The sequence below is a fragment of the Exophiala bonariae genome, assembly GCF_035927105.1.
Source record: "Exophiala bonariae strain CCFEE 5792 chromosome Unknown scaffold_12, whole genome shotgun sequence".
Taxonomy (NCBI): Eukaryota; Fungi; Ascomycota; class Eurotiomycetes; order Chaetothyriales; family Herpotrichiellaceae; genus Exophiala; species Exophiala bonariae.
In genome coordinates, this window is record NW_027042487.1 from 70,020 (window position 1) to 93,771 (window position 23,752).

Here is a 23,752-nt window from a genome sequence, read left to right on the forward strand (position 1 = left end):
AACAAGCCTCGTTGATTTCTTTTTCTTTCCTCTCCTTTTCCCTCTGTCTCTCTCTCCAACATGCCATCAAGATCGGCACCGAACACCCGGCCTGCCAGCAGCGCCGGAACGCGATCGCCCGGAGACGGCCCTCCGGGCAGCCGACGCCGCAGCCTGGCGTCGCGAGTGTTGCGCAGACTACGCAGTCTGCCGATCTTCAGGCCGTCGACGCCTCAATACCGGAGTGTGTGGGACCGAGTGCCCACTCCACACCCACTCGACGGCATCGGCGGGCTGTCCATCGCCAGCGGGTCGAGCGACGCCGTCCACGTCGGGATATGGACGCCCATCGCCAGCCCTCCCGGGTACGCCGACCGGGAGTCCGGGCATCTGGCCACGGCGTGGAACACGCCCGGCCGCCTCTCCAGCCCGACGCCGCGACAGCTGGCGTTGAACCCGACCGCCGAGGACCTCGAGCAGCTGAGGCTGGCGCTCGAGGAGCAACGACGCCAGCGCGAGGCTGAAGCTGAAGCGGAGGCCGACGCCGACTTCGACGTCGCCGTCGACCCGGCCGACCTCGACGGGGACACCCTGGTCGAGCCGGAAGACGAGGTCCCCTCGGAGCTCGAATTCGACGACGAGCTCGACGGTGCCACGCTGGTCTCGGACCGTGACTCCACGATGGAGTTGCTGCGTGCTGCTGCTTTGGCTGCCGGTGAGACGCCGCCGGACACAGTAGAAATAAACTGGGACCTGTATTTCCCCCGTCGCCCGCCCCCGAGCATGATACCTCGGGTGCTGCGAAGAGTGCGCCGTGGCTTGGTTAGGGCAATCTCCTGACGGCTGTCATGTAAGATGGGGAGGTCGTCGGGAGCATCGTTTAATGTGATGGGCGTTCAGCACGGGGAGCATGTTGTGTTCAAATGGGGAGTTTTTCTTGTTGGCGTTTACTGGTCACAACGAGGTTTGGTCGTGAATCGTTGTATCGGCACTCTTGAGTGGGGAATTGGAATCGGCGATGCTTTGGATGGAAACCAGCCTTATACTGTACATAGTCATGCTCACCCAAGGCCCAGCTGTAGAAGTCTCCTCACGATCCGGATGGATCCCAGTTGACTTCAATTCGTACCTCGAGATCTTCTTTGACGCACGAGGCTGACAAAAGCAGGGGTAGACCTAGCCGAAAGAGGTTACTGCCACGCACATGTAATATCAGGGATGATCTTCCTCTGCATGTCCTACATTGCTGATCGAGTCATTAACGTCGCGGTGGTCTGGAAGAAGTGAACGTCTGACATTTTACTATTGGTAGAGTGGCAACTGTCGTCAAGTAGGCGACCAGCTACTATTATAAACTGATGTTCCTCATCCATTTGACCATGTACGTGCGTCAAACTAGCAAGCAATTGTTTCTTGTATTACACATTTAAGAGCTATCTACTGAAGCAACTGCTGCCCCATTTTTCACCCGTCTGATAGTACTTCTTTTTGCAACCACCTCTTCACACTGAGAGTGACTTGGCGTCTGCTGCGAAGCAGTGCTCCCAACTGCGTGCTCCGATCTAGTTGAGGCTCCAATAGAAGGTGGTTCCCCAAGGGTGAGCTGAAGGTACTCCTCGGGCGGATTGCTCGTATTTGTTCGCTGTTATTCCTTTCGCTGAGACTTTGGCGATCGGCCGGTATGTCTTCCAGCGCTCAATTTGAGCGGAACGTTGCTTTGAGCAGTGTGACTTGTGGGAGTTCCAGGCGAGCACCATCAGTTCCACGGTTGTATCCCATGTGCTTGAGTAGATCTGCTTGTGGGCTGTCCAAAATACAGATAAGAATGAGGGCATATAAACATACCACGGCTCGGGCTATGTGGTCAGTCGTCGTGTTAGCTCGGTAGCTGAGTCCTTCAACGTAAACAAAGAGCTGCTGCTCCGGCATGGTATTGTCAGAGCTCAAGTTGACAGCGTTTTGGCGCTGGTTGACATCGATCAGCTTCTTATTGTAGTTGTCGTTTATAGGAAAGCCGGTAACATTCCAGGAGCTCACGGTATACAATTCGATCACGCGAGTGGTATTTTACCCAAACCCAAACAGAAGTCCCATCAAGACTGGGTCTGAAGCCATCGGAACCATAGATCGACAACAAGCTCCACCTGTCCTGATATACGCCACTTGGACATATCGGATTCTTGATTGCCTCCTGAGTGAAACATATGTCAAGCTCAAGATTTGCAGTGACGCTGCCCTGCCATAGCTTTGCAGACCCCATGAGTTCAATAACTGCGACAGGGACGCCAGACAGTTGCGAAAAACAGAAACGGATGTCTGCCACAGATTCTTGATTGCTATTCCGTGCTTCTGGGATGCATTGGATATGTTTGGCAGTATTCTAGCGATACGAGAAAGAATATTTCCTATTGCTTGAATCTTCTCCTGTGACCCATAGAGCAAGATGTATATATGAGTGGAAAGAACGATGGATCAGAAAGTAAAACAGGGCCCAGCTTTGGTGACTGATACAGAGTCCGCAGCGCCTGCAACGAGGGTGAAAGTCATAAAAACAGGCTGAACAATATGCAGGCATTCCACTGCTCTTTATACTTTGCCAATGACTAGGTACACTAAGGGAGAGAGTACTTCCTCTTGAGGCTGGCGTGCCCATCTTGCTGCCAATCAGTGATATGAGAACTCGTTTTCAATCAGACGCTCAGCTCACCCGTCCTTTAACAAAGGAGCGGAATAAGGTGGTAAAAGTGCATGTAGCCCCTAGGAGACACCATCACAGGTTGCCTTGTGAGACGATAAATAGGAGGAGAAGGAGACAATGGGGGCTTGCACTTATAACCTTGATACCTTGATGTGGAACCCGCCCGAAGAAGTTCCCAGTTAGGCTGATTGCCTCGCCCCCAGCGCAGAGCAACGAGACTGGGGCGCACAATCCTCGCTCTATACACCTAGCAAGGTTGAGTTCTTCATGGCGATAACACACTTCTCTCAGCCTAATCATGGCGAACTGTTTTCTATCGCTCAAGTGTGCTGTACCGACATAATCTTGGGCCATACCCACCACGCCATGTCCGGGTTGTTACAAAGGCTGCAAAGACGAGTGTGGAAAATTGCAGTGCTTTTACTCCTGTTCATCGACTTCTTAAATATCCTGGCAGCACAGCATGCTTTAGGACGGATCCGTCCAATTGTTGCACAAAGTGGCAGCTGGGACGATTCGAAGGGCGCCTTGAGACAACTTGATGCGCTTCTAGACTCGCTTCATGTCAACTGGACGATTGTTCTAGACGGAACTACTCATACTGATGAGATTGCGAAGCAACCAGGATCCACTGGCTGGATTGCCACCCCTAGGGGCACGACAGAATTGAGACGCATTCCATACCTTTCACGCATGCGGAATCTATCTTCTCAAACCGCTTGAAGACCTCGCCAAAAAGGTATACAGTTCGACCAGATATCGTTTCTCAACGACGTGGTCTTCACAATATGTATCAGGCCACGTTGTGTTCAGCAAGACATCTCAGTGAGAGCGGTTGGTTATCATGCTAACTCCAGGTTAGACTCAAGATGTTGAAAGCCTCTTTCACACCAACGATGGCGCATATTTGGCAGCTTGCGCTCTTGACTTATCCAAGCCGCCCAAATATCATGACACAACTGCTCTAAGAGACGCAGACGGAGACCAACCAATCACGCGAACGTGGCCATACTTCGGATCCTCGAAGTGGCGGTCCACGCTCAAAACCGCCAAACCGGTTCCTGTGAAAAGCTCTTGGAACGGTCGGGGTGAGTATCCAAGCCAACAGTTGGCATAACGATGGCGCCCATTATACTGATATAAAGGCAACTATATCCAGTCTTCATGGATTCCCTCCCATTCTATCCGACCACTTCACACCCGACACCCCTCAGATTCCGAGGCGTGCCCGACAGTCTAGCAGCACAGCATCTCGAAGGGTCTGAATGCTGTCTGTCTATGCAGACAACCGACTCAGCGCCTCGGGAGGAGTATGGCTGAACCCTAATGTACGCGTCGGCTACGATGGGGGATCCTACGATCTGGTGAAGGCTGACGGCAGAGCCTGGCAATCAGTGACCGATACCTATCTGGGGTTGTGGAGGAATCACATCAGTCGCTGGTGGCCTGGCAATTGCGCGACGCGGTTTGCGATCAATTGGGTCGTCGATCACAGGCTCCGGCTGTGGAAGAAGGGCCAGTCTCTTCTCGCTGGGCCCGATAGATACTGCCTCATCAATGAGATGCAGGTGTCGGTTCATGATGGGTGGGCACATGTGTAGGAGTGGTGACAGAAGCTCTGGTAGCGGTTACCTGGCATCGCGGAACCACTCACCTCACCGCAAAGCTCTGGAGAACTCGAGGCCAAACTATGGCGGCGGCACTAACTAATTGCTCGAACCAACAATCAAAGCAGTTTGATCATCTCTGATTATTCCTACATAGTAGCAAGAGTACCTATCTCTGGCGAAATTCATCGAAAGTACAGTGTTTACTGAGGTATATGGGAACGGGCAATAGCTGACTACCAAGTCGCCCAGCCAAAACCCATCCGTTCCACTGCCGAGCACTAGTATCCATAGCCGTAGCGCAGCTGGGTGACAATACGAATGGCACAGAGTCGCATAAGCCATTTCAGCTTTCCATACATCCATCCACCCACCTGTCCAGCCAACCAACCAAGCAACCCAGGGAAACGCCCATCGCGTGATTGAATTACATCTGTGACAAGAAGCACATTTTCTTTGCTCGAAAAGAACCAGTGCAGAGGTCGGAAAGTTACCATCTCCAAGCTCTCATCAAAGTTGATGGTGTTTGCGGCGAGTACTAGACGTCGACACCCTTTGCAGCTTCACCGGCCTCGGCGCTGACCGGAACGATGCCATTAGTCGCACCATTGACGTTGGTGAAACCCACGCGCTGACCCGAATGGGCGTGCATGGCTTCTTGCATCATTCTCATTCCTTCTTCCGGTCCCTTCATGCTTGCCTGTTTAAATGTGTTCTCCATGTCCTTCATCCGCTTCTTAAACGCCAGTCGGTCGAGGAAGAGTTGCTGACGTCCCTTCTCGAGATCTCTTCTTTCGGCTTGCACGATCTCTTCCATCTCGGCGAACTGATTGAGCTTGAGCTCAAACTTTTGTAATGTCAGGTTTACAGCTGCGCCGACGAGGCGTGTGATCTCTCGTTCTTCATGAGATGCGAGACCACTGGCGCGGGCAGCTGTGGTTGCGAGGGCTGTTGTAGCAATGTCGTTTATCACTGCCGAAGACGCGTTGGCGTCAGAGTCGGTCTTCTCTGCTGGCTGAGCCGACTCATCGACATCCATAGCATCTTCACCCTTCACTTGCTCTTTGTCTTTTGTTGCTGACTCATCGGTTGATCCACCAATTCCTTTCTCAAGTTGTGCTCTCAATTCTTTCTGCATAACTGCAATAGAGCGACCTGACGCAGCGGCAACAACGCTAGGATCTGCTAGCTGCGAGATGAAGCTAATGACCGACATGACGGGATTGTCGAGTTGGCTAATAGGACTTCGACCAGTGAGATTCTTCAAAGTGGCTGCACCATTCAAAGGTCCGTCTTCCAGATATTGATCTTGAATGTCAAGCTTCAGGAACTTCAGCACACATTCTTCCCTCGTACGTGTACCAACATGCTTCGAAATTTCATTCCAGTCATTGTCGAAGTTCTCAAGACCCTCCAAAAGCAGTAACGTCTCCGAGTCTGTCCAGGGAGCATCCTTGTCGGGGATTTGATTGTATTCGGGTTCTTCCATCTTGACAAAATCCGAGGATCGATGGTTGCTGGGCATTCGAGATTGGAAGTAACAGTTTGGACATAATTCATACTTAACTTCGGTCGGTGCTGTACTGGTCGTGATCGGGTCTGACTTTGCATAATGAAATCTTAATCTGGTACAATCGATGCCACATGAGAAACAGTTGAAGGTCTTGAGTTGTTCACGGGCAGCTTCATCCACAGCCTTCGTGGTCACATCACCGGTAGATGAGCCGTTGGCAGTTGCTGCATCACCATTCGTCTGCTTCTCTGGCTCCTCACTTGTTTTGATCTCCTTTCCTTTCTCATCATACACATTCCGACGGAGTTCGAGGTTGAGATCTGCTTTGGAAGAAGGGGTGGCTGATTTCGCTCGATCTGTAGAGGCGTGTGGCTTGCCGGGGGTGGTGAAGGTGTTTTGTGCCGGTTGGAAAGGTTGTAAGCCACGTGGAGTGTCAGCTATCACTCTGAAATGACCTGTGAACGGGGGTCCAATATTCGCGGGTCGGGTTTGAGGGTCAACCTAGTCGGGGTCAATTTGAGTAATTAAGAGAGGGGAGGATTCCTACCTGGTAATTGATCAAGCCCCACTGTTCCAAGAATGCATGCACTCGCATGATTGCACATACATCACCAGCCAGGTTGCGCCGACATGCAGTGACGGTAAGGTATTCAACAGGATTGAGACGATAGGTATTAATCATAAAATCACGATAGTCTTTGTACACGGCTGGTGTTTTGCTCCGGTTTCTGCTGTTGAAGAATTCGGGTAGCGATTTGGTCTCCAGAGCATGGATGGTATGCATGTCGAACCATGTGCTGTAGCTTGGTAGAATGATCTGATGGGTTTGGGCGATGAGATGTGAGTTTGCGGTAGCTTCGAGGGCTGATTTTGATTGTCCGGGCTGGCCATCGGTACCCTCTGCAGCGGCGGCGGGTGTCTCTTGGGGTTCACCAGCAGCGTCTACTTCTGCGTCCACAGCCTCAACCTTCGCATCCTCATCGAGTCCACCCATCTCTGCATCTTCTTGATCGACATCTGGATCGTCTTGGGCTGGAGGGGATTTGGGTGCGTCCAAAGGGTTTGCTGAAACAGCAGTTTCGGCCTCCGTAGGTGTGTCTGTCCAATACCAAAATGAGTCAGCCATGGTGATTACTGTGAGGTCAAAACTGGTGACAGGAAGCGGGATGGAGGAGAAGTGAGAAACTTGACGGAGAGGGAGAAAGGTGGAGCGCACCTTGAGAAACCGCAGTCTGAGAATCCGGCGCCGTCGCAGTCACCTCAGGTTCTGCCGGGGGAAGCGCGGCGACATCAGAGACCTCCTGCTTCAATTCTGTGGGAGTCTGAGTGTCCTCCATTTTTGATATACACTGATTAAAGAAGTTATTGCTTCAAACCACCCTTCCAAGACAGCGCGCTGAGCGCAAAGAAGCCGAAGGATGACTTGGGTCAACAAAAAAATGGTGAGAGTTTATGGTACATGAATGGAATCAAAGGAGGTCGATGTTCGCAGTCGCGACGATGGAATGGGGATTGATTAGCAAGTGGATTGAAATCTTGTCGCGACTCATAAACTGCGCGCTGCGGATCAACACACTCCAACACGACTTTGAACATTCCCTTTTTGCCAAGCCAATCAACAGTCACATGACCGACGCATTGACCAGTAGAGCTTGGCTGTAACTCCTGATAAGGCTGCAGCCTCACTCCGTCGTCACTCCTGTTCTTGTTCTTCTTCTTCGATTTAACCTCATAAGCGTTTCTTTTCTGGACTCTCACTATGTGAATTCAATTACAAGCGTATCAATGCTTCAGAAGCTTATTTCTCAAATGTCTATGGTGATGTCTTTTCACACCATTGCCTCAAGCATGTCCAGCGGCTATGAGTTTGGACGGTTCAGCCTAGTTATTGTGAGCCTCCGAATACTGCATCGTACGCCTGGTCTGGATTGCCCTTTGTTCGAATGAAACTCATGAATATCCGCATCTTCTCTGCAGGCTAGGTGGCACCAGGCGCCGCATGGCCATCCTCTCCAGAGTGCCTGATAGCACTTCGCGCTTCACCCACTGAGCCTGCCTTACCGGTCGCCTATGTTCACCAAATGCAAACATATTAACATGTCGAAGTCTGTTCACGGCCCACAAGCAATTTTCTGATAGAATGCTGACTCTTTGTTCCAAGAAATGTACTTGGAAACCATTGATCAGATCTTGCGTATTTATCGCACCACTCGATCTTGCAACTTCGTCAGCGCGAATCTCCTCCAAAATCTCTCGAGTCATGCAGATGCTTTGGTGTTGCTCATAGAATGCTTTCCAGGCTCGGGTCCAAAGGCTCGATAGTCGATGTATATCGAGAGTCTCAATGGCCGCTTTCATATTGGTCGTTTCCAACGAAGCCTGAGAATACCTTATCATCATCGAAAGCCAGAAACTTCGAGTCTCGTCAAATGCTGGTGTATTGATATCCTTGAACAAATCGCTAATCTCCAGATGGACTTCCTGGCATGAGCTCACCAGTTCTGGCAATCTTGAAAGGAGAGAGAGTCGTCTCTTAGCATGGGCATCGTCAGGATGATCTGGTTCTGGTAAAATTGGAGGTATCGAGAAGCTCTTGGGTCGCTTGCTTGAACCCGGCCTTCGAACTGAAACAGGTTCGCTGCAGCTAGCTGTCCAGGTTATCGCTGATGACAGCGATGGGCGGGGCGATAGTGTCTCGCATGGAGGGTGTTCCCTGCAAGTCTCGAGCTGGCTCTTCCTTGACGAGTAGCGCCTAAGTAGGGAACACCGATTTGGATCAAGTTGATCACTGTAGGTCGAACGCCTCCACGCTGAGAATACCGGAAACGGTGATGCACTCATGATTTGGGTGGACTGGCTGTGAGTGGTAAAGAGGGATTCGAGATGATGCTAAATTGGGTAGATCCGTCATATCGTGGCTGGTATAAGAAAAGAGTACAGAACAAGGATGAAAGTATATATGGTCTGATTGTGGCCCGATGACGGTAGTGGCACCGGCACGTTGAGTGTCGATCAATGAGTGAAGATGCAGAGTTGTTCCTTTGACATCAAGGTTCCTGCCCTTTTGACCAGACACCTGAAGAAAGAGAATGCCAGCAGTTGCGACCCAAACCGTGTGAGGTTCAGTACGAACTGAGTGTCATCAGACGTTTATTCGTATCTTGGAGCCATAGGTATCAGTGAGGATCAACGTGCTTGAGCTTAGTGAAACTCCGAAGTGATTTATCTTGTTCTGATCTGCTAGGGAGTATACTCCAAGGCGGAGCATGTCGAGTGAACGATGTTCAGCCTGTAGACCAGAACTCACCTTCATAGCTTCTTTGAACCTTCTTCGACATTCAGGATGATTGTCTGTGATCCTGCTCGAAATGCGCTGACATGACGGTACTTTTGTGCAAGGCTGAAATGAGGCTGAACTTCGGATGACGAGGCTGCGGACTCTCTCGGTCAAATCGAAATTTATGCCGAGATTACCCGAGGTAGCCGTCCCAGCGAAATCGGGCCGTACCCTTGTCCCCGTTGACATCAGGAATGGAATTCACAATCTCGAACCTCAGTTGAAAGGTTTGTTTCATGCGTCGTTTTGTTTGCCCAATACCCTCTCTGTCTCCAGTCATTCCCTTTGTGTGTCATAGACTTTAGAAGTTTATATTTCGGTTTTGCACGAAGCTTTGTCTTTGAAATCGATTTTAATATCCCTATCATATCTCGATTCCAGTTTAAGCAATGGTTTCAGACGGGGTGAGTTCTCCTCACGGCTCCCGAGCGAATTTGAGTCGGAACTCCCACAATTCCTGATTTCGAATCCTTAATGATTGACTGAAACGGATTGCTAACCTCTTTCTAGAACTCGGACAAGTCGTTACTCGTCTCGTTGATCGCAGGAGGCACAGCCGGTGGTATTGAAGCAACAGTGACATATCGTAAGTTGCCTCGGTTCATCCGCGGAAGCAGTCCTCCGTTTTCAAGGGAGTTCTACTGTATCCTTTCGAAATTGATAAAATGTTCTCTCTAACCTAAAGTTAAACTGGCAGCATTTGAATATGCCAAGACGCGGGTACAACTGCACGAAGACAGTCCGACGCAAAATCCTTTTCGAGTGATACGAAATGTCATTCAGCAGGAAGGCCCAGGGGCGTTGTACAAAGGTTGTTCAGCGCTCATCGTTGGAACAGTAGCGAAGGATGCTATCCGATTTATATCGTTTGACAGTATCAAACTCGCCTTCAAAGATCCTCAAACAGGAACTTTGTCACCAGCTCGAAATCTGCTGGCAGGCATCGCTTCGGGAGTTGTCGCGAGTACATTCGCTGTTACGCCAACCGAACGAATCAAAACAGCCATGATCGATGATGCACGCTACACAAAACGCTTTACATCACCGTGGCATGCCACCAAGACACTTATTGCAGAGCATGGCCTCTTACGTGCTTTGTATCGAGGTTATATTACGACGACCTTGAAACAAGCATCCACCACCTCTGTTCGTCTAGGGACATACAACATTCTCAAAGACTTCGAACGGCTTCGCGATATCCCGCAGACCACAGCTACAACATTCGCCAATGGTGCAGTCGCCGGCACGATAGTTGTAGCTGTTACCCAACCTTTTGACACACTCAAGACTCGCGCCCAAAGTGTACGTGGAGCTGGTCTCAAGGAAGCATTCACCAGCGTCATCGCAGACTATGGTGTGAGAGGCTTTTGGCGTGGCAGTACGATGAGATTGGGAAGGACGGTGCTAGCAGGAGGGATCTTGTTCACATCTTATGAATGGGTCGCCGCTCTGCTCACACCCATTCTTGACAAAAGAATGCTACCAGCTAGTGAATGAACTTTGGAAGAAGTTATCGCTCACGCCGATTGTTAGTTGATCGTGGATGAGCAAGGCCCGCGATGTATTGAGCTGGCTGAGAGGGTTCGCTTCCCACCAACCAACTGTGATTCATGAATCAACCCGTTCGCACGATTCGGGCTTTGTCATTTCGTCCGTGGAAAGACTGTCTCTTGATATGCGACCCATTGTTCAGACACCAGCGGGAGCCCGACAGCCTTCGCACTGAGAGCTAGCTGTTCATACATGGCTAAATCCTGACTCAAGAGCTCAGGCGCGGAATTAGGCACCTCTGCAGCGTTGCTACCTTTGGAGAGCGCAATGGGCGCGGGAGAGTTGTGCCAAACTTCGTTGGAAAATGCGCGCCATACCGCTGCTAGGGGCATGATCGACAGCGTGCGCCCTGTTACGCCAATTGATTTCTGGTAAAACCATGGCAGCGACCTTAGCAAAAGGCGCCCAGTACTGAGCATATCAGCCTGCACAGATACTAGGCTGCCCTCATCAGAGATGGGTGGCGATTCGCAGAACAACACACCCATTTTCCCGATTTTAGAGAGTGACTGCATTGCAGAGAGAAGCGTGTCCAATGCAAACAACCTGTACGCAAGGTGATAACACCAGGTTGAACCGACAGTTAAGCTGGAGAACTCCAACTCTTTACTGGATGGTTCATCCTCAAGATGGTAGATAGACGATCCGTATATCGCAAGGAAGTCTTCCTTCCACGCTTCCAAGTCGTCCAGGACGTCGTACGACGTTTTCATGATTTGAAGAAGGCTGGCGATTGTCTGATTGGTATCCAAGAGTGGTTGTAGACCATCGCATTTGACAATAGCCACACATATCCTGTCAGCAATATTAATCAATGTCCCCATATGGGACACAGATTTCCCAGAACTTGTAAGTGAAGTACCATCGGCATCGACATAGATTGCCCGATCCTGAAGGCCTAATAACGAAGATGTTCGTCGCATAATTAAACAGAAGCACATCTCCATAATGCGGAATTCTTCAATCACGTCGCAGAAGAACTCCGAGAGATGGCCATTGTCAGATGCTGCGTGCATTATCAACGCACCAATCCCATCGATATGGTGTATCATGTCAAACAGCGAAGCATTGACAGCGAGTTCAAACATGGCTGCGACATGGCACGATAGCAGCAGGGCCAACAGATCAGTGGGATCAACTTTAGTCTGTCCAACATGGACGATACGCTGCCTGACGTCTGTCAGGCCCATTCGGTACGAAACCAGTGACTTCCTCCAGAAATCTTCCCTGCCCTCCTCAATCGCAATCAATCCAAGCGCGATGGTGCGCAGCAGGTCTCTGACTGCGGTTTGGCCCTGGTGGTAAGCAAGGTCAAACGATCGGGTGATCCACGATGCGCACGGCGCTGCTAGTCTTACTTGTCGACTCGTTGATGGCTTTTGCGTCCAGCCCCGAGGAAGGAATCTGAAGAGAAATTGGTCGAGCAAAGCGTTCGTGTACTGTGTCTCCAGATTCGGTTGGTGGACCAGAGAAAGACCTTTCGTCGACAAACGGTTGACCTCTTTGATCTTTGCATCGGACTCTTTGGTGGTCCAGGCTCTTTTCGGCTTTTGGTTACGATGCCTCGTTTCACTCAGTGATTTTGGTCGTTTCTCTGGAACCCAGCGGAGTGTTATGTGCAGGGGGTTACATGTGCCGTTTGTTCGAGAATCCCCAGGCGGGCTGTCCTGTTTCTCCTTTTGCCGTTGTCGATAAGCCTTCACATTCAATCTGACTTTCTCACGTCGAATTGCGGCTTTGTCTTCGGCCGTCAGTTTTTGAAATTGTGGTTCGTTCTGCCTCGCCATAGCTTGGTCTCGAATGAGATCGGCAACCTCTAGCCGTGTGACAGAATCTCAACACGACGTAAGAAACCAGTATTCGATTACAGAGGCCCAAAGATCTCGTTGCTCCTGACGATGTGGTGGACCCTGATATTGTCTCATTACGCTCTTGATGGACAGTGGCCGTTGAACACAATATGAGTAGTCAGAGCCCAGTATGAAGTCAGGTATGGTAATCCAGAGGTTGTGATTTAAACTTGTAGTCTAAGCCGTTCAATTTGCCGCTATCTCAGCCTCAGTTTTGGCCCGGGGCGCCCGGGCAGCCCCTAAAATAGGTGCTGATATCACGTGGGGGAATGACTTACAAGGGCTTTAGTCTGTCTGGCTCAGCCCAGCTGGCTCTAATGGCTGTGAATCATCTATCAAGCGGAATTATCCCCGAGGACATTCTTACTGACGTTCTGTTATTCTACATTTATCGACCTGTTGAGTCTTCAATTTTCGATTACATTAGACCTCGCGGTCCTTGGCAGCATCAAGGGTCCGCAGGGCGCGTCTGATGTTTGATGAATCGAGAAATAATCTTTCGAACGATGTTGGGTAACTGCTCATGCTTCAGTAGAGTTGGAAGTTATTCCAACCCTCCACTAACTACCCAAATCTAGGTAGGCTTGGGAACTCGGGAAGGGCTTCTCTCAGTCACTTTGATGCAAGTCGCTCGTAGGTTCGATTCGAGAAAAAGTAAAGAAGTCATGAGCCCGTACATTGCAACAGGAGATCTTCCTGGTTTCAAGTATCTACCGACCTTAGGTACCTAGTCCGGTAGCCTCCTATATGGATAATATGTTGTTCAATGAGATCCCTTGGACTCGTATACGCTGGCATACCTGTGACAGTGCAAAGATCATACCCAGAACTGAAATGTGGTAAGAACTTATATCGACAGGCTTTCGTTATTATGCTGCGGCGCAGCGTCAAGGCGCTCCTGATGCCATGGCATACTTTCTGGGGATGAAACGGATTGACCCGCAAAGTAATTGTCCGTATCTTGCTGACTTTGTCACAGTGAGCAGAAGTAACCATCGGCAGATGCCGTTCCCGCGACATCTTCTCGGGGCTGTAACGGCTTCCTTGCCGCCGTGACTCTGGGGTACCCCAGGCTAGGTACAAATTCGTCTCCAGCAGAACATCCACTGCTATATATTATTCAAGATATGCCCAAGGCGATTGCCTTGTTATCGCTACCTTTTGCAAAGAAATCGAACATGGCTGTGCTGACATTATCATCGAACTTGATACCAGCTCAATCTACTGCCATGCGACTATCACTCGTCTTTGGGAGTATATTCCTCCTGGCAGTGTTTCTCTTGGTGAACATCAAATATCGCCGAGGTCTTAAACAGGTGCCAGGGCCGTTCTTGGCTAGCATATCTCCTCTAGATCGACTCATCACCTCTGCTTCAGGCCGACAATTTAAAAAACATCTGGAATATCATGAGAAGTACGGACCGGTAGTCCGTGTCGGTCCGAATCAAGTCTCCTTCTCAAATGCGGATTTGATCCCACAAGTCTATGGTATCACCAGCCGTTTTTACAAGGTATGGTCGACTGAAAGGTCAGGACGTCGTTGGGTCCCGTCACTGACAGGCGAGTCTTTCAGAGTAACTTCTACTCAACATTCGACGTGAAAACGAAACAGGGCACGCCATTCCCCACAGTATTTTCTGTCCGTGATGAGAAGCAGCACAAGGCTCTAAAGAGACCTGTCGCCGGTGCATATTCGATGAGCACACTGGTCGAACTTGAGCCAATGACTGATGATTGCATCGAAATCCTGCAGAGAAAGTTCGATGGAATGCAAGGTAAAGACTTCGACCTTGGAGAATGGCTTCAGTGGTACTCGTTCGACGTTATCACATCTATCACTTTCTCCAACTGTATGGGGTTCATGGAGCAAGAGAAGGATGTCCAAGGCGTGATTGAAGCTATCGAAGGCCGATTACTATACAACTCTGTCATTGGTGAAGCTCCATACCTCCATAAATTCCTGCTGGGCAATCCTCTTGTCGCACGACTTGTACCGTGGATACCAGCACTTGCATGGTTGAACTCGTCTTCACACGTGCTTCGTTTTGCAGCAAAGCAGCTTGAACGTTACAGTGTTCGAGATAAGTCTCTCGACTCGTTACGGGATATGCTGTCTAGATTTCGACGGTCCCGAGACGGGGAAGAGGTCATGTCAAATGATGAGCTGCAGAGCCATGCCGCGAGCAACATGTAAGGAGACCACATTGAGATTGAGGGACATTGCTGACGAGTTTACTCAGCCTCGCCGGAAGTGATACCACAGCGATCTCACTTAGGTCGATGTTCTACTACTTGTGCAAGAATCCACGGTGCTACAACCTTCTCCGAGATGAGATCGATCGCATGGAAGACTCTGGTGACCTGTCGCCGATTGTAACCTTTGCGGAAGCGAACCGCATGCCGTACCTGCAAGCTTGCATGAAAGAAGCCATGCGGTTACACCCTGCGGTAGGCATGTTGCTCGAGCGTATCGTTCCAGCCGAAGGCTTTGAGGTTGCTCCCGGTGTTCATCTTCCCGCAGGCACAATCGTTGGCATCAATCCATGGATTCCAAGTCGTGACAAGTTGGTCTATGGTCCAGACGCTGAACAGTTCAGACCGGAGAGATGGCTCGAGGCGGATGAGGCGACTCTAAAACTAATGGAGAGGAATTTCCTGGCGGTAAGACATTCGTTTCTCTGTCCATGACCCACAAGGCAACAACTGACATATGAGAACAGTTCGGTGCCGGGGCTAGAACCTGTCTGGGGAAGAACATCTCCCTCCTCGAGATGTCGAAGCTTGTTCCTCAAGTCATTCGCAAGTATCACCTCGAGCTGTCGGATCCCAAGGCTGATTGGGTTTTGACGGATCACTGGTTTGTGAAGCAGACCAATCTTATCTGTCGGCTCACCAGGCGGGAAAGGTGACTTTTAGGGGAGCTGCTCGTGGAAGACACTGTTCATGGCGTAGAAGACCTCATGTTTGGACCATATCAGCGCTCAGTATGGCGAGCAAAGCTCATGGCCATCATAATTCCATGCTCGGTCAGCATTATGCTACCCCAGTAGCGAACCCAATCAGATAATGCTCCAGTACTCGCCGTGTGCGGTGTTCTCTAGATGAGAGACTCCCTCAGGCTGGGATAGTCCAAGCTATTCACATGGAAGAGTCATCGTCTCCCAAATCCCTCAGAGGCACTCAAGGCGTATCCACAGTAACAGATGAGTCGGCCCGCTGCGCTCTCCATACAACTTCAACTCGTTGTCTCGAGTTCCAGTTTTCTTGAGTGCATGTAGGTCGCTTATTGGTGCGGAGAGGAGCCATGCGCATCCCTCACTCGGACATCTTCCGAGGTATTTATTTAGCTGGTCTCGAATTTCTCCACTCAGAATAACCCCTTCGTAAGAGGAAGCCTCGCCAGTATGAATTGTTCCAAGGGACGAATGAGAATAATGCTCAGACTAAAGCCCGATAGATAGTTGAATCAGATACAGCGCCCTTTCGCAATAGCAGAAATCTCTCAAATCAATCTGGGGTCGAAATGCTTAATTGGTAAACCCCTCATCGATCCACCGAATCATCATGTGGCAAGTGTGGTTATGACAAGCTTGACAAGCTCAAATTGGCGTCCTTTTCAGCCTTCGGTGGATTTATCCGCTGGGGCAATGCGGCGCGATATCGGCCAGCTTGGGAATATAGATTCAAGTCCATTGGTCTCATGTACCAAATCGACGAAATAGACAGTCAATAATAACATACGATCCAGATTCGCTGAGATACTAATAATCTCGACATCAAGCTTTGACTCGCCCCGAATACCTGGACATGAACCGTCTGAGCCGCAATCATCTCCACTACCATAACATCACAACCGCAGCAAAGCAGCTCGCACTAAAACAACATCAACAAGCCACAACCACTGGCACCCTGACGACGACTCGCACATTCCGCTCCTGCAGCCCGCCCTTGAAGATGGCCGCGCAAAAGGACTGGAGCGCCGCGCAGTACCTCAAGTTCGAGGCGGAGCGCACACGGCCGTCGCGCGACCTGCTGGCCCAGGTTCCGCTCACATCCCCCCAATCCATCGTCGACTTGGGATGCGGGCCGGGAAACTCCACCGAGGTGGTGGCGGCGCACTTCCCGTCTGCGAAGATCGCGGGCATGGATTCGTCGCCCGACATGATCGCGAAAGCCCGGACGACGCTGCCCGACGTGCAGTTCACCGTCGGCGACCTGCAGAGCTACACGCCCGACGGGCCCGTCGATCTGTTCTTCAGCAATGCCGTGTTCCAGTGGCTCGGGGCGGAGGAGCGGATTCGTGTGATCAAGGGCCTGTTTGAGAAGCAGGCCTCTGGGGGCGTCTTTGCGTTCCAGGTCCCAGACAATTTCGACGAGCCGTCCCACAGCGCGATGAGGAGTGTCGCGGCCGATGGGCCCTGGGCCGAGACGTTGCAGCGCCTGCAGCCTGCGCGGGACTACATGCAGACTCCGCAGGAGTTCTACGATGCGTTTGCGCCGTTGTCTGCCGAGCTGAATATTTGGCACTCGCATTATCAACACGTGTTGGCGAGTCATGAGGCGGTGGTGGAGTGGGTCAAGGGCACTGGCTTGAGGCCGTTCATTGATCCTTTGACCCCGGAGCAGAGGGATGGGTTTCTCGACAAGTACTTGCAGAAGATCAAGGACCTGTATCCTGTCTCGGTCGACGGTAAGGTCCTCTTGCGATATCCACGACTGTTTGTGGTTGCGGTTCGCAAGTGAGGTAGTTCTGGGTAGGGATGTTGATGGACAGCACGGCATTGAGGCCTCTTTGTCTGGAGCATTCTCATGAGGCTGAGGCTATTGGGGGCGCTCATACTACGATTACATTAAGTCTTTTTACGCTATGGGGCATCTGAAAGGAAAACAATGATTTTCTGGTTGAGTCTTGTTGATTCGAGAGCCTAATCGTGAATGGAACGCAAACTGTAGAAAATATTGAGAATGCCATGTCAAGTTGTACAAAAAGTGTTTCTGAGAAAAATAAGAATTACGTGTGTGAATGTTACTTACCGCTCTGGAGATCCAGGTGATTGTGGTGAGAGATTCATCACTTACCTGAATTTACAATCGAGCCTATCGTTTTGAACCGCTTTCCGTAGTATGGTATCGGGTTGGAGATAAGCATAGGGGCTGGAGTAGGGGCAAGAGCAGGAGCTGGTGGAGGGACTGGAGCAGGAGCTAGGGGTGCAGGGTCTGGAGGAGGAAATCGAACAGTATCAATGGCTTCGCAGACAGCCTGGGGGCACTTTGGAACATGCAGTTCGGGTCGACTGAGAGATTTGATGAAAAGCTCGCAAACAGTTGCCAGCCCAAGTTTGCGCGTCCGTTGGGCACCCAATTTGCTCCAAAGCAAGATAAATCCATGATATGCCTGTTGAGCATAGGCAGGATTTGAGGCAAACCAGCCCACGATCAAAGGGACCTTCTGGAGGTTGTCTTGGCCAAGGAAATTGGCACTGAAGCCATGCTGAAGAGCATAGATTTCGGCAGAATCACTTTCAAAGTAGTGAACCCACAATGAAAGATGGAGTCTGAAGACCTCAAGGTTGACCTTCAATTCGTCCCCGCCTGAATCCTCTTTCAATGAAGCGCGCAGAAAGGAGCTATAGTCCTTGTCCATATTGTCAAGCGCATGTCTGATAACAGTGAGATCGCCATTAAAGCCTTGGGGTCTCTTCTCATAAAGTAGCGATAGCATGTCTTCATTTCGCTTCCGCCACGATGATGTAGACGTTGTTATTTCCAAATGTAATGGTGGAGCATCTGCCATCTTCACGTCAACAGGTGATTCCGGCATCGCTCCGAAGGATGAATTCCGTCCTAGTCCCAAAGTGCCGAAATCGCTTAGCCCAGTAAGGTCATGGACTACCTCAGCCATCTGGTGATCGGAATCATCACGAGGATTCCACATGTATTTACCAGACGTACGTGCTTTGTGGTAGTGGTCTCCGGACCCACTCTTGGGCCGCGAGCTGTTTCTGAAGCCACTGTAGCCGCTGTGGCTCTTATTGTGTCTATGGGTGAAACCATAGCTCTGAGGCTGGTTGCGATGGTTCTCATAGGATTTGCTGTCACTGAACGAGGGATTCGCATTACCATTCCAGTTCTCATTCGGAAGCCCATTCCGGCTTGGCCTGTTATCCTTCCAGGTCTCATTTGATGGACCATTCCTACTGTGTTTGTTATGGCGGCCCTTTTTGTTGTTGGTGTGAGTATTATTGCCATTACCCTGATGGGACTGGTTGTTTCTTTGGTGTGGATTATTGTTCCAATTATTACGGGAGCCCTGATTGAAGCCATGGTCCATATGGTCTCTGTTATGGTGTTTATTGTGGCCGTTGCCACCATTGCGACCTCTAGGACCTCCGTGGCCTCGCTGGTCATTCTTAAATTCACCGGACATTCTGATTGACGTGTGGAGAAATTGATTGTACTGATTGAAAAGGTGTAGTAGTGACTGAAAAGTTCTATGTATCGGAAAAGCTTGCAACGACGATGGGCAAGTAGTGTATTGTGGATCGACAAGGAATAAGTTGTGGGGGTCCTGGTACTGCGTTGGCCTTATACTGGGTGGGCAACTTTGTGAAGAGAGCCAAAGCCATTGAAATGCGGCAAAGCTCATTGTGAGGAATAGCTTGTTCAAAAACTTCTGGACAATGGTTGTCAGCCGCAAGTATCCGTGCTTAAGGAGAGTAGAAAGATCGAGAATGATGAACATTGAAACGGGTCATGCTTTGCCTAATAAAGAAGATCATTGTTGAGTCTTTCTACCAGGCACTGGACTAGCGCGAAAGGCTTTATAGGTCTTTGACATGCTTAAGCATGTTGATCATTGGATGCGGAAGCGACACTGTAGTCGATTGATGGGTGGTTGAAAAATGCCGTCACAGATTCCCTTGGTTGGCCAATCTTTGAATACGGCTTAATAGGACTGTGCTCTGCCGACCCAGCTTAAGATTTCCATCTTTGGTAGGACGTTTCGCTTTGGCCATAGCTTTGCGATCTTTGTGTCGTGCCTCGGCATCCTGCTTATGTGACTCAATCTGTGCTCTCCTTTGTACACCCAGCTCTATTTCCTTTTGATATCGTGACTGTTTCGGCTGACGGACACGGGGGCGTGATTCTCGGGAGGAGGCATTTCTTCTTTGTTCAAATTCGGATTCACGTGCGAGACTTGCGTCCACCATCGCTTGTCGATCAGGATGGAGTTCAAGAGTAGCGGGTGTTGGCTCGACTGTCTCGCCAGTAGACTCAAGGTAGGTTGGATGATTCTGTTCCTCCTCTTTCTCTTGAGCTTTGACTTTTGCATAGGCCTTTTTCACCTTAGCTTTTGCAATAAGGTCCTTTTTTATCTTTTGGGCTTGCAGGAATGTCAGTCAGAGAAGCAGAAAAAGGGAGCAATAGAATAGGCTGTACTTTTTCTTCGGTAGGTGCCATCTGGGAGATTTGCGGGCCCAACGGAAAAGCCTGTAGACTTCTGTTTCTTTTGAGGCTTGCCCTCAGCAGCAGTTTCTTCTCTAGGGCGTTTGGAAGACATGATGGACAAAGCGAAGGCTAGTAAGACAATGAATTTGTTGAACTTGGGTGTCAGTGCAAATAGCCACCTGCAGACTGGAGTTTTGACGTGCGGGGAGGGGAGTATGAAATATATGGGAAAATCCATCTGCACATTCTAGTAGCAGACTAACCGTAAGTGGCTGAATCAACTGATAAGTGGGAGATAGCAGTGGAAGGAGCCGCCCACTAACTACTTCGTAAGTCCGTCACTGCATCATAGGTCACGGTTCAGACTCCGACTCCGAAGACGCCCTTGAGTCACTTGCACTTCTTATCCCAACCACCAACACCTCAACACCTTCTTACTCGACCATCCTTTACGCGAATCTTCTTCTGTCCAGCAAAAAGTCACAAGGTTTACAATCCACCGTCAGTCCCTCCGTTTTCCTCAACCACCGCTGTATCAACCACCGGAAAATGCAGCAGTAGTCACCGTCTTCCTCATTTCTCCGCTCCATTCCGCTGTCCGGCCATGTCTGTCTCGCCCTTTGTTTCCTGCACCTCCCAACCAGCCACTGGTCGGTTTACAGGAGCATGCCCTTTGTTTTGGGCTTCGACAGCCTCCCTATCCACCCAGCAAAGCGTCGTAAACTCTCCCATCCGCCGGTCATGACCCGGGAACAGAGACAGGTGCCAATTACTGGCAATGTCTCTAACGAAGGACAGCATTCGGAGCAAGATCAGAACCTGGACATAAGAACCAGTGATCGTGAAGAACTCATACAATGTATCAAGCGCGGTCAGAGGCCAACATGGGTCCCCAAACCTGGTCTCGAAGCATTGTGTGCCGAAACCAATGCAGAGCACAGGTCTATCTCGGAAAGGGAAGATATCCCTCCTCGCCCCCAGAATCAAAGGCCGCCAATTTCTCCATCTCCACTTTCAGCCACCGACGCCCTGCATCGTTCACTCTCTGCATTGCATACTGGTGATTTTCGTGACTCAACTATACGCAAGGACTTCAATCCTTCCGCCACCTCACCTCCTGGTGGAGACTTATACCATCCAGACTTCTCATCGTCTTCGACCATTGCATGGTCACCGATGTTCGCCCAATCTCCAAGCCCACCAGCTTCAAGATCTTTGTATGCCGACCCCCGAAGGCGATCTCGTGCCCCATCACTCGGCAGCAGCTTGTCGTCTAGTTTTGTGATGAGGGTTCCCACCAGCCCACTGGTGCACGCCATGAACAACCCGTCCTTGGATTTTTCACCAAGAGAGAAGCCGCATGATCTCAATAAGAACTCTCGCAGACGAACAATGCCACCAAATGCTTTTGAGACCTTCCGCATGTCTCCCATCGAGGATACCATGCCGGACTTCGCTCAGGGATCACCAGAAGCCCAACCCCCAAGTAATGATTTAAATCCATCACAGCGTCACAAACCTCGCCGTTCACTGAGTTCTTTTACCTATCAATCTACGCCATTCCCCTTCGGCCCCTCTGTGGCCAGATCACGGCGACCTTCTTTAGCCTCGGACCTTTCCCCACGACAACGAGCGTCGATGGTCGGATCGTTCGAGGAGTCTATTCTTCGTGGACGCATGTCAACACCACCGTCGAAACCGCTCGATTTTGTCGCTCAAATTGGAGTGGTGGGAAAGGGCAATTGTCCTGCTAGCCTAAAATGTCCTGCTCATGTCACAGTGCAGTTTCCAGCCGTGTTCTACAACTATCCATCCGCAAACCCATCGAGATCTATTTCTGATGACAATCCGAGTCCTTATGTAGGTACAATAGACTTGGAGCGAAATTTAAAACCCGCCAAACTCCCAATTCGACGCTCCCGGCGAACCAATCCTAACATCGACACAGAGGCACTGGCAGCTAAAATCACCAGCCCCGAAAACACGCATATTGGCAGGGCATTGGCACGTGAGGTGAAAACCAAGCCTGCGTCGACAAGCACAGCCAAAGTCCCTCCTGGAGGAGTCTATCGCGTACCTCAAACAGGACAGCTCCAGATTATCATCAAGAATCCCAACAAGACGGCGGTCAAGCTTTTTCTCGTGCCTTACGATCTGGAAGGCATGCTTCCAGGAACGAAGACCTTTGTCCGGCAGCGAAGCTTTTCCTCTGGTCCATTTCTCGAATCAAGCCTGTTCGACAAACAATCAATGGCCACAGTGTCAGATGTAGCAAATGGCAAGGACATCCTTCGGTATCTTGTTCATATTAAATTTTGTTGCACTTCGAAAGGCTGCTTTTATCTCTATGACAATATCCGTGTGGTCTTTGCAAATCGGGTGCCTGACGACAAGGAGAAACTACGCAAGGAGGTACAGCTTCCAGAACCCAGGTTCAGCGCGTACATACCACCTCTGGAGACTTCACCGAGCCCGAGCATATGCGAGACAATGCCCTCTCATACAACTGGAGTCACGCCAGAAGACTCCAGCTTACTAGAGACTCAGGACGTACTCCCCACGTTTGGTGGTATGCAACAACATTCTGAACTCCATTCTTCCGATGCTTCGCATGCTTCGCATGCCCACCACACTTCGAAAGCTGAGGATGAAATGGTGTCCGACGAGTCTACACTAGATGTTGAACGAACAGTATCTCCTATTCCCGGCTTCCTCCCATCAACATCATCTCGGAGTTCTCCTGTTCCTTGGTCAGCATCACGCCAAACGCCTCTCGTTGAGGCTGGGGATGGCCTCCTATCTCGCAAATTACGAGCACTTACTAGTCAACCACCAAGTTGACCGAGTGCAGATACTTAGTCGGCGTTCCCTACAATGGGACCATATAGATTCATAGTGTGCCGTACATATGTATGATTCGTGTTATAGACAGGTGTGGTTAAATATGCATGGCGGTTTTCCTATCAAATCTCTCGACAGATCGAGGCTCCCATTATTGCACACGTTTATGCTTCAGACTCGTCTCACAACTTTGAATCGTCGTGGATGAGTGATCAGGCATAGTGGCTTTCCCGTTGACAGGTTCTGAGAGCCTTGTTTCTACCCTCTCATGCCATAGAAGATTCCATTGCAGGATAACTGTGTCCATGCTTATCTGGCAACCCCTGTTTAGCCCTTCAAGCTGTGCTCGTGAGAGGATGAATCAAGTTGTACCCGGCAGAGGGACGCGACGATTGATGAACGATTGGTTGGAATGCAGCGGAGTGGGGATGCCATCATCAGGTGTTGGCATCATCTGGTCTCATGCACCGCCGACGCCTGGACAATTTAGGCCTAGCCAGCCTCCCAACCCTGGCTGCTAGCTGAAGCGGCAACCCCAGAAGCCAACGTTCCGCAGTGTGTGTGATCCACTGGCAGTCTCTCAAGCCTCCGAGACCTTAACTCCAGCTTCCAGGCATTCCATCCACTACCAGTCTACTTGGGAGGTACGAGGATTTGCATGATTTTAGGTGCATTTAGGCGCTATCCTTCCGGGTGTTGTTCGTGTCTAAGCCCTAACTCACTAGTCGCCAGTTGAGTCCCCTGAAGTTCCAAGGCAAGACAGGATCAGTTTTCGTTTACTCGGATGCTCAGGCTGGCTACGTACCTACTTTGGAGTTCCAAGCCCAGCAGTGACCGCCCACTATTGTAGTGCCCACCTTGCCTCCAACACCACCACCAATCCAACCCACACTCTACCGGACTGAACTGCATCTTGTCGATCCACTA

General features: G+C 50.4%; 9 protein-coding genes across 9 annotated transcripts; 4 read left to right on the forward strand and 5 right to left on the reverse strand.

The window, feature by feature from the left end:
• Window positions 1–1,674: 1,674 nt before the first annotated feature.
• Window positions 1,675–1,908, reverse strand: LTR84_002036 (uncharacterized protein; the record flags this gene model as incomplete). The annotated part of the gene is made up of 1 exon (XM_064845650.1): window positions 1,675–1,908. The coding sequence occupies one exon, from the start codon at window positions 1,906–1,908 to the stop codon at window positions 1,675–1,677; it is 234 nt and encodes a 77-aa protein (XP_064706504.1).
• A 1,135-nt stretch (window positions 1,909–3,043) lies between these two features.
• Window positions 3,044–3,400, forward strand: LTR84_002037 (uncharacterized protein; the record flags this gene model as incomplete). Its single annotated transcript, XM_064845651.1, has 1 exon — window positions 3,044–3,400. The coding sequence occupies one exon, from the start codon at window positions 3,044–3,046 to the stop codon at window positions 3,398–3,400; it is 357 nt and encodes a 118-aa protein (XP_064706505.1).
• Window positions 3,401–4,822: 1,422 nt separating this feature from the next.
• Window positions 4,823–6,923, reverse strand: LTR84_002038 (uncharacterized protein; the record flags this gene model as incomplete). The annotated part of the gene is made up of 2 exons (XM_064845652.1): window positions 4,823–6,298; window positions 6,345–6,923. The coding sequence occupies 2 exons, from the start codon at window positions 6,921–6,923 to the stop codon at window positions 4,823–4,825; spliced, it is 2,055 nt and encodes a 684-aa protein (XP_064706506.1).
• Window positions 6,924–9,523: 2,600 nt separating this feature from the next.
• On the forward strand, window positions 9,524–10,631 carry LTR84_002039 (uncharacterized protein; the record flags this gene model as incomplete). The annotated part of the gene is made up of 3 exons (XM_064845653.1): window positions 9,524–9,538; window positions 9,645–9,720; window positions 9,820–10,631. 3 exons carry the CDS (start codon window positions 9,524–9,526, stop codon window positions 10,629–10,631), a joined length of 903 nt encoding a protein of 300 aa, XP_064706507.1.
• A 146-nt stretch (window positions 10,632–10,777) lies between these two features.
• Window positions 10,778–12,472, reverse strand: LTR84_002040 (uncharacterized protein; the record flags this gene model as incomplete). The annotated part of the gene is made up of 1 exon (XM_064845654.1): window positions 10,778–12,472. One exon carries the CDS (start codon window positions 12,470–12,472, stop codon window positions 10,778–10,780), a length of 1,695 nt encoding a protein of 564 aa, XP_064706508.1.
• Window positions 12,473–13,764: 1,292 nt separating this feature from the next.
• On the forward strand, window positions 13,765–17,278 carry LTR84_002041 (uncharacterized protein; the record flags this gene model as incomplete). Its single annotated transcript, XM_064845655.1, has 5 exons — window positions 13,765–14,046; window positions 14,109–14,725; window positions 14,776–15,196; window positions 15,256–15,418; window positions 16,317–17,278. The coding sequence occupies 5 exons, from the start codon at window positions 13,765–13,767 to the stop codon at window positions 17,276–17,278; spliced, it is 2,445 nt and encodes an 814-aa protein (XP_064706509.1).
• A 328-nt stretch (window positions 17,279–17,606) lies between these two features.
• LTR84_002042 (uncharacterized protein) lies at window positions 17,607–18,962 on the reverse strand (the record flags this gene model as incomplete). The annotated part of the gene is made up of 1 exon (XM_064845656.1): window positions 17,607–18,962. One exon carries the CDS (start codon window positions 18,960–18,962, stop codon window positions 17,607–17,609), a length of 1,356 nt encoding a protein of 451 aa, XP_064706510.1.
• A 481-nt stretch (window positions 18,963–19,443) lies between these two features.
• On the reverse strand, window positions 19,444–20,096 carry LTR84_002043 (uncharacterized protein; the record flags this gene model as incomplete). Its single annotated transcript, XM_064845657.1, has 2 exons — window positions 19,444–19,919; window positions 19,976–20,096. The coding sequence occupies 2 exons, from the start codon at window positions 20,094–20,096 to the stop codon at window positions 19,444–19,446; spliced, it is 597 nt and encodes a 198-aa protein (XP_064706511.1).
• A 629-nt stretch (window positions 20,097–20,725) lies between these two features.
• On the forward strand, window positions 20,726–22,825 carry LTR84_002044 (uncharacterized protein; the record flags this gene model as incomplete). Its single annotated transcript, XM_064845658.1, has 1 exon — window positions 20,726–22,825. The coding sequence occupies one exon, from the start codon at window positions 20,726–20,728 to the stop codon at window positions 22,823–22,825; it is 2,100 nt and encodes a 699-aa protein (XP_064706512.1).
• Between the last annotated feature and the right edge of the window lie 927 nt (window positions 22,826–23,752).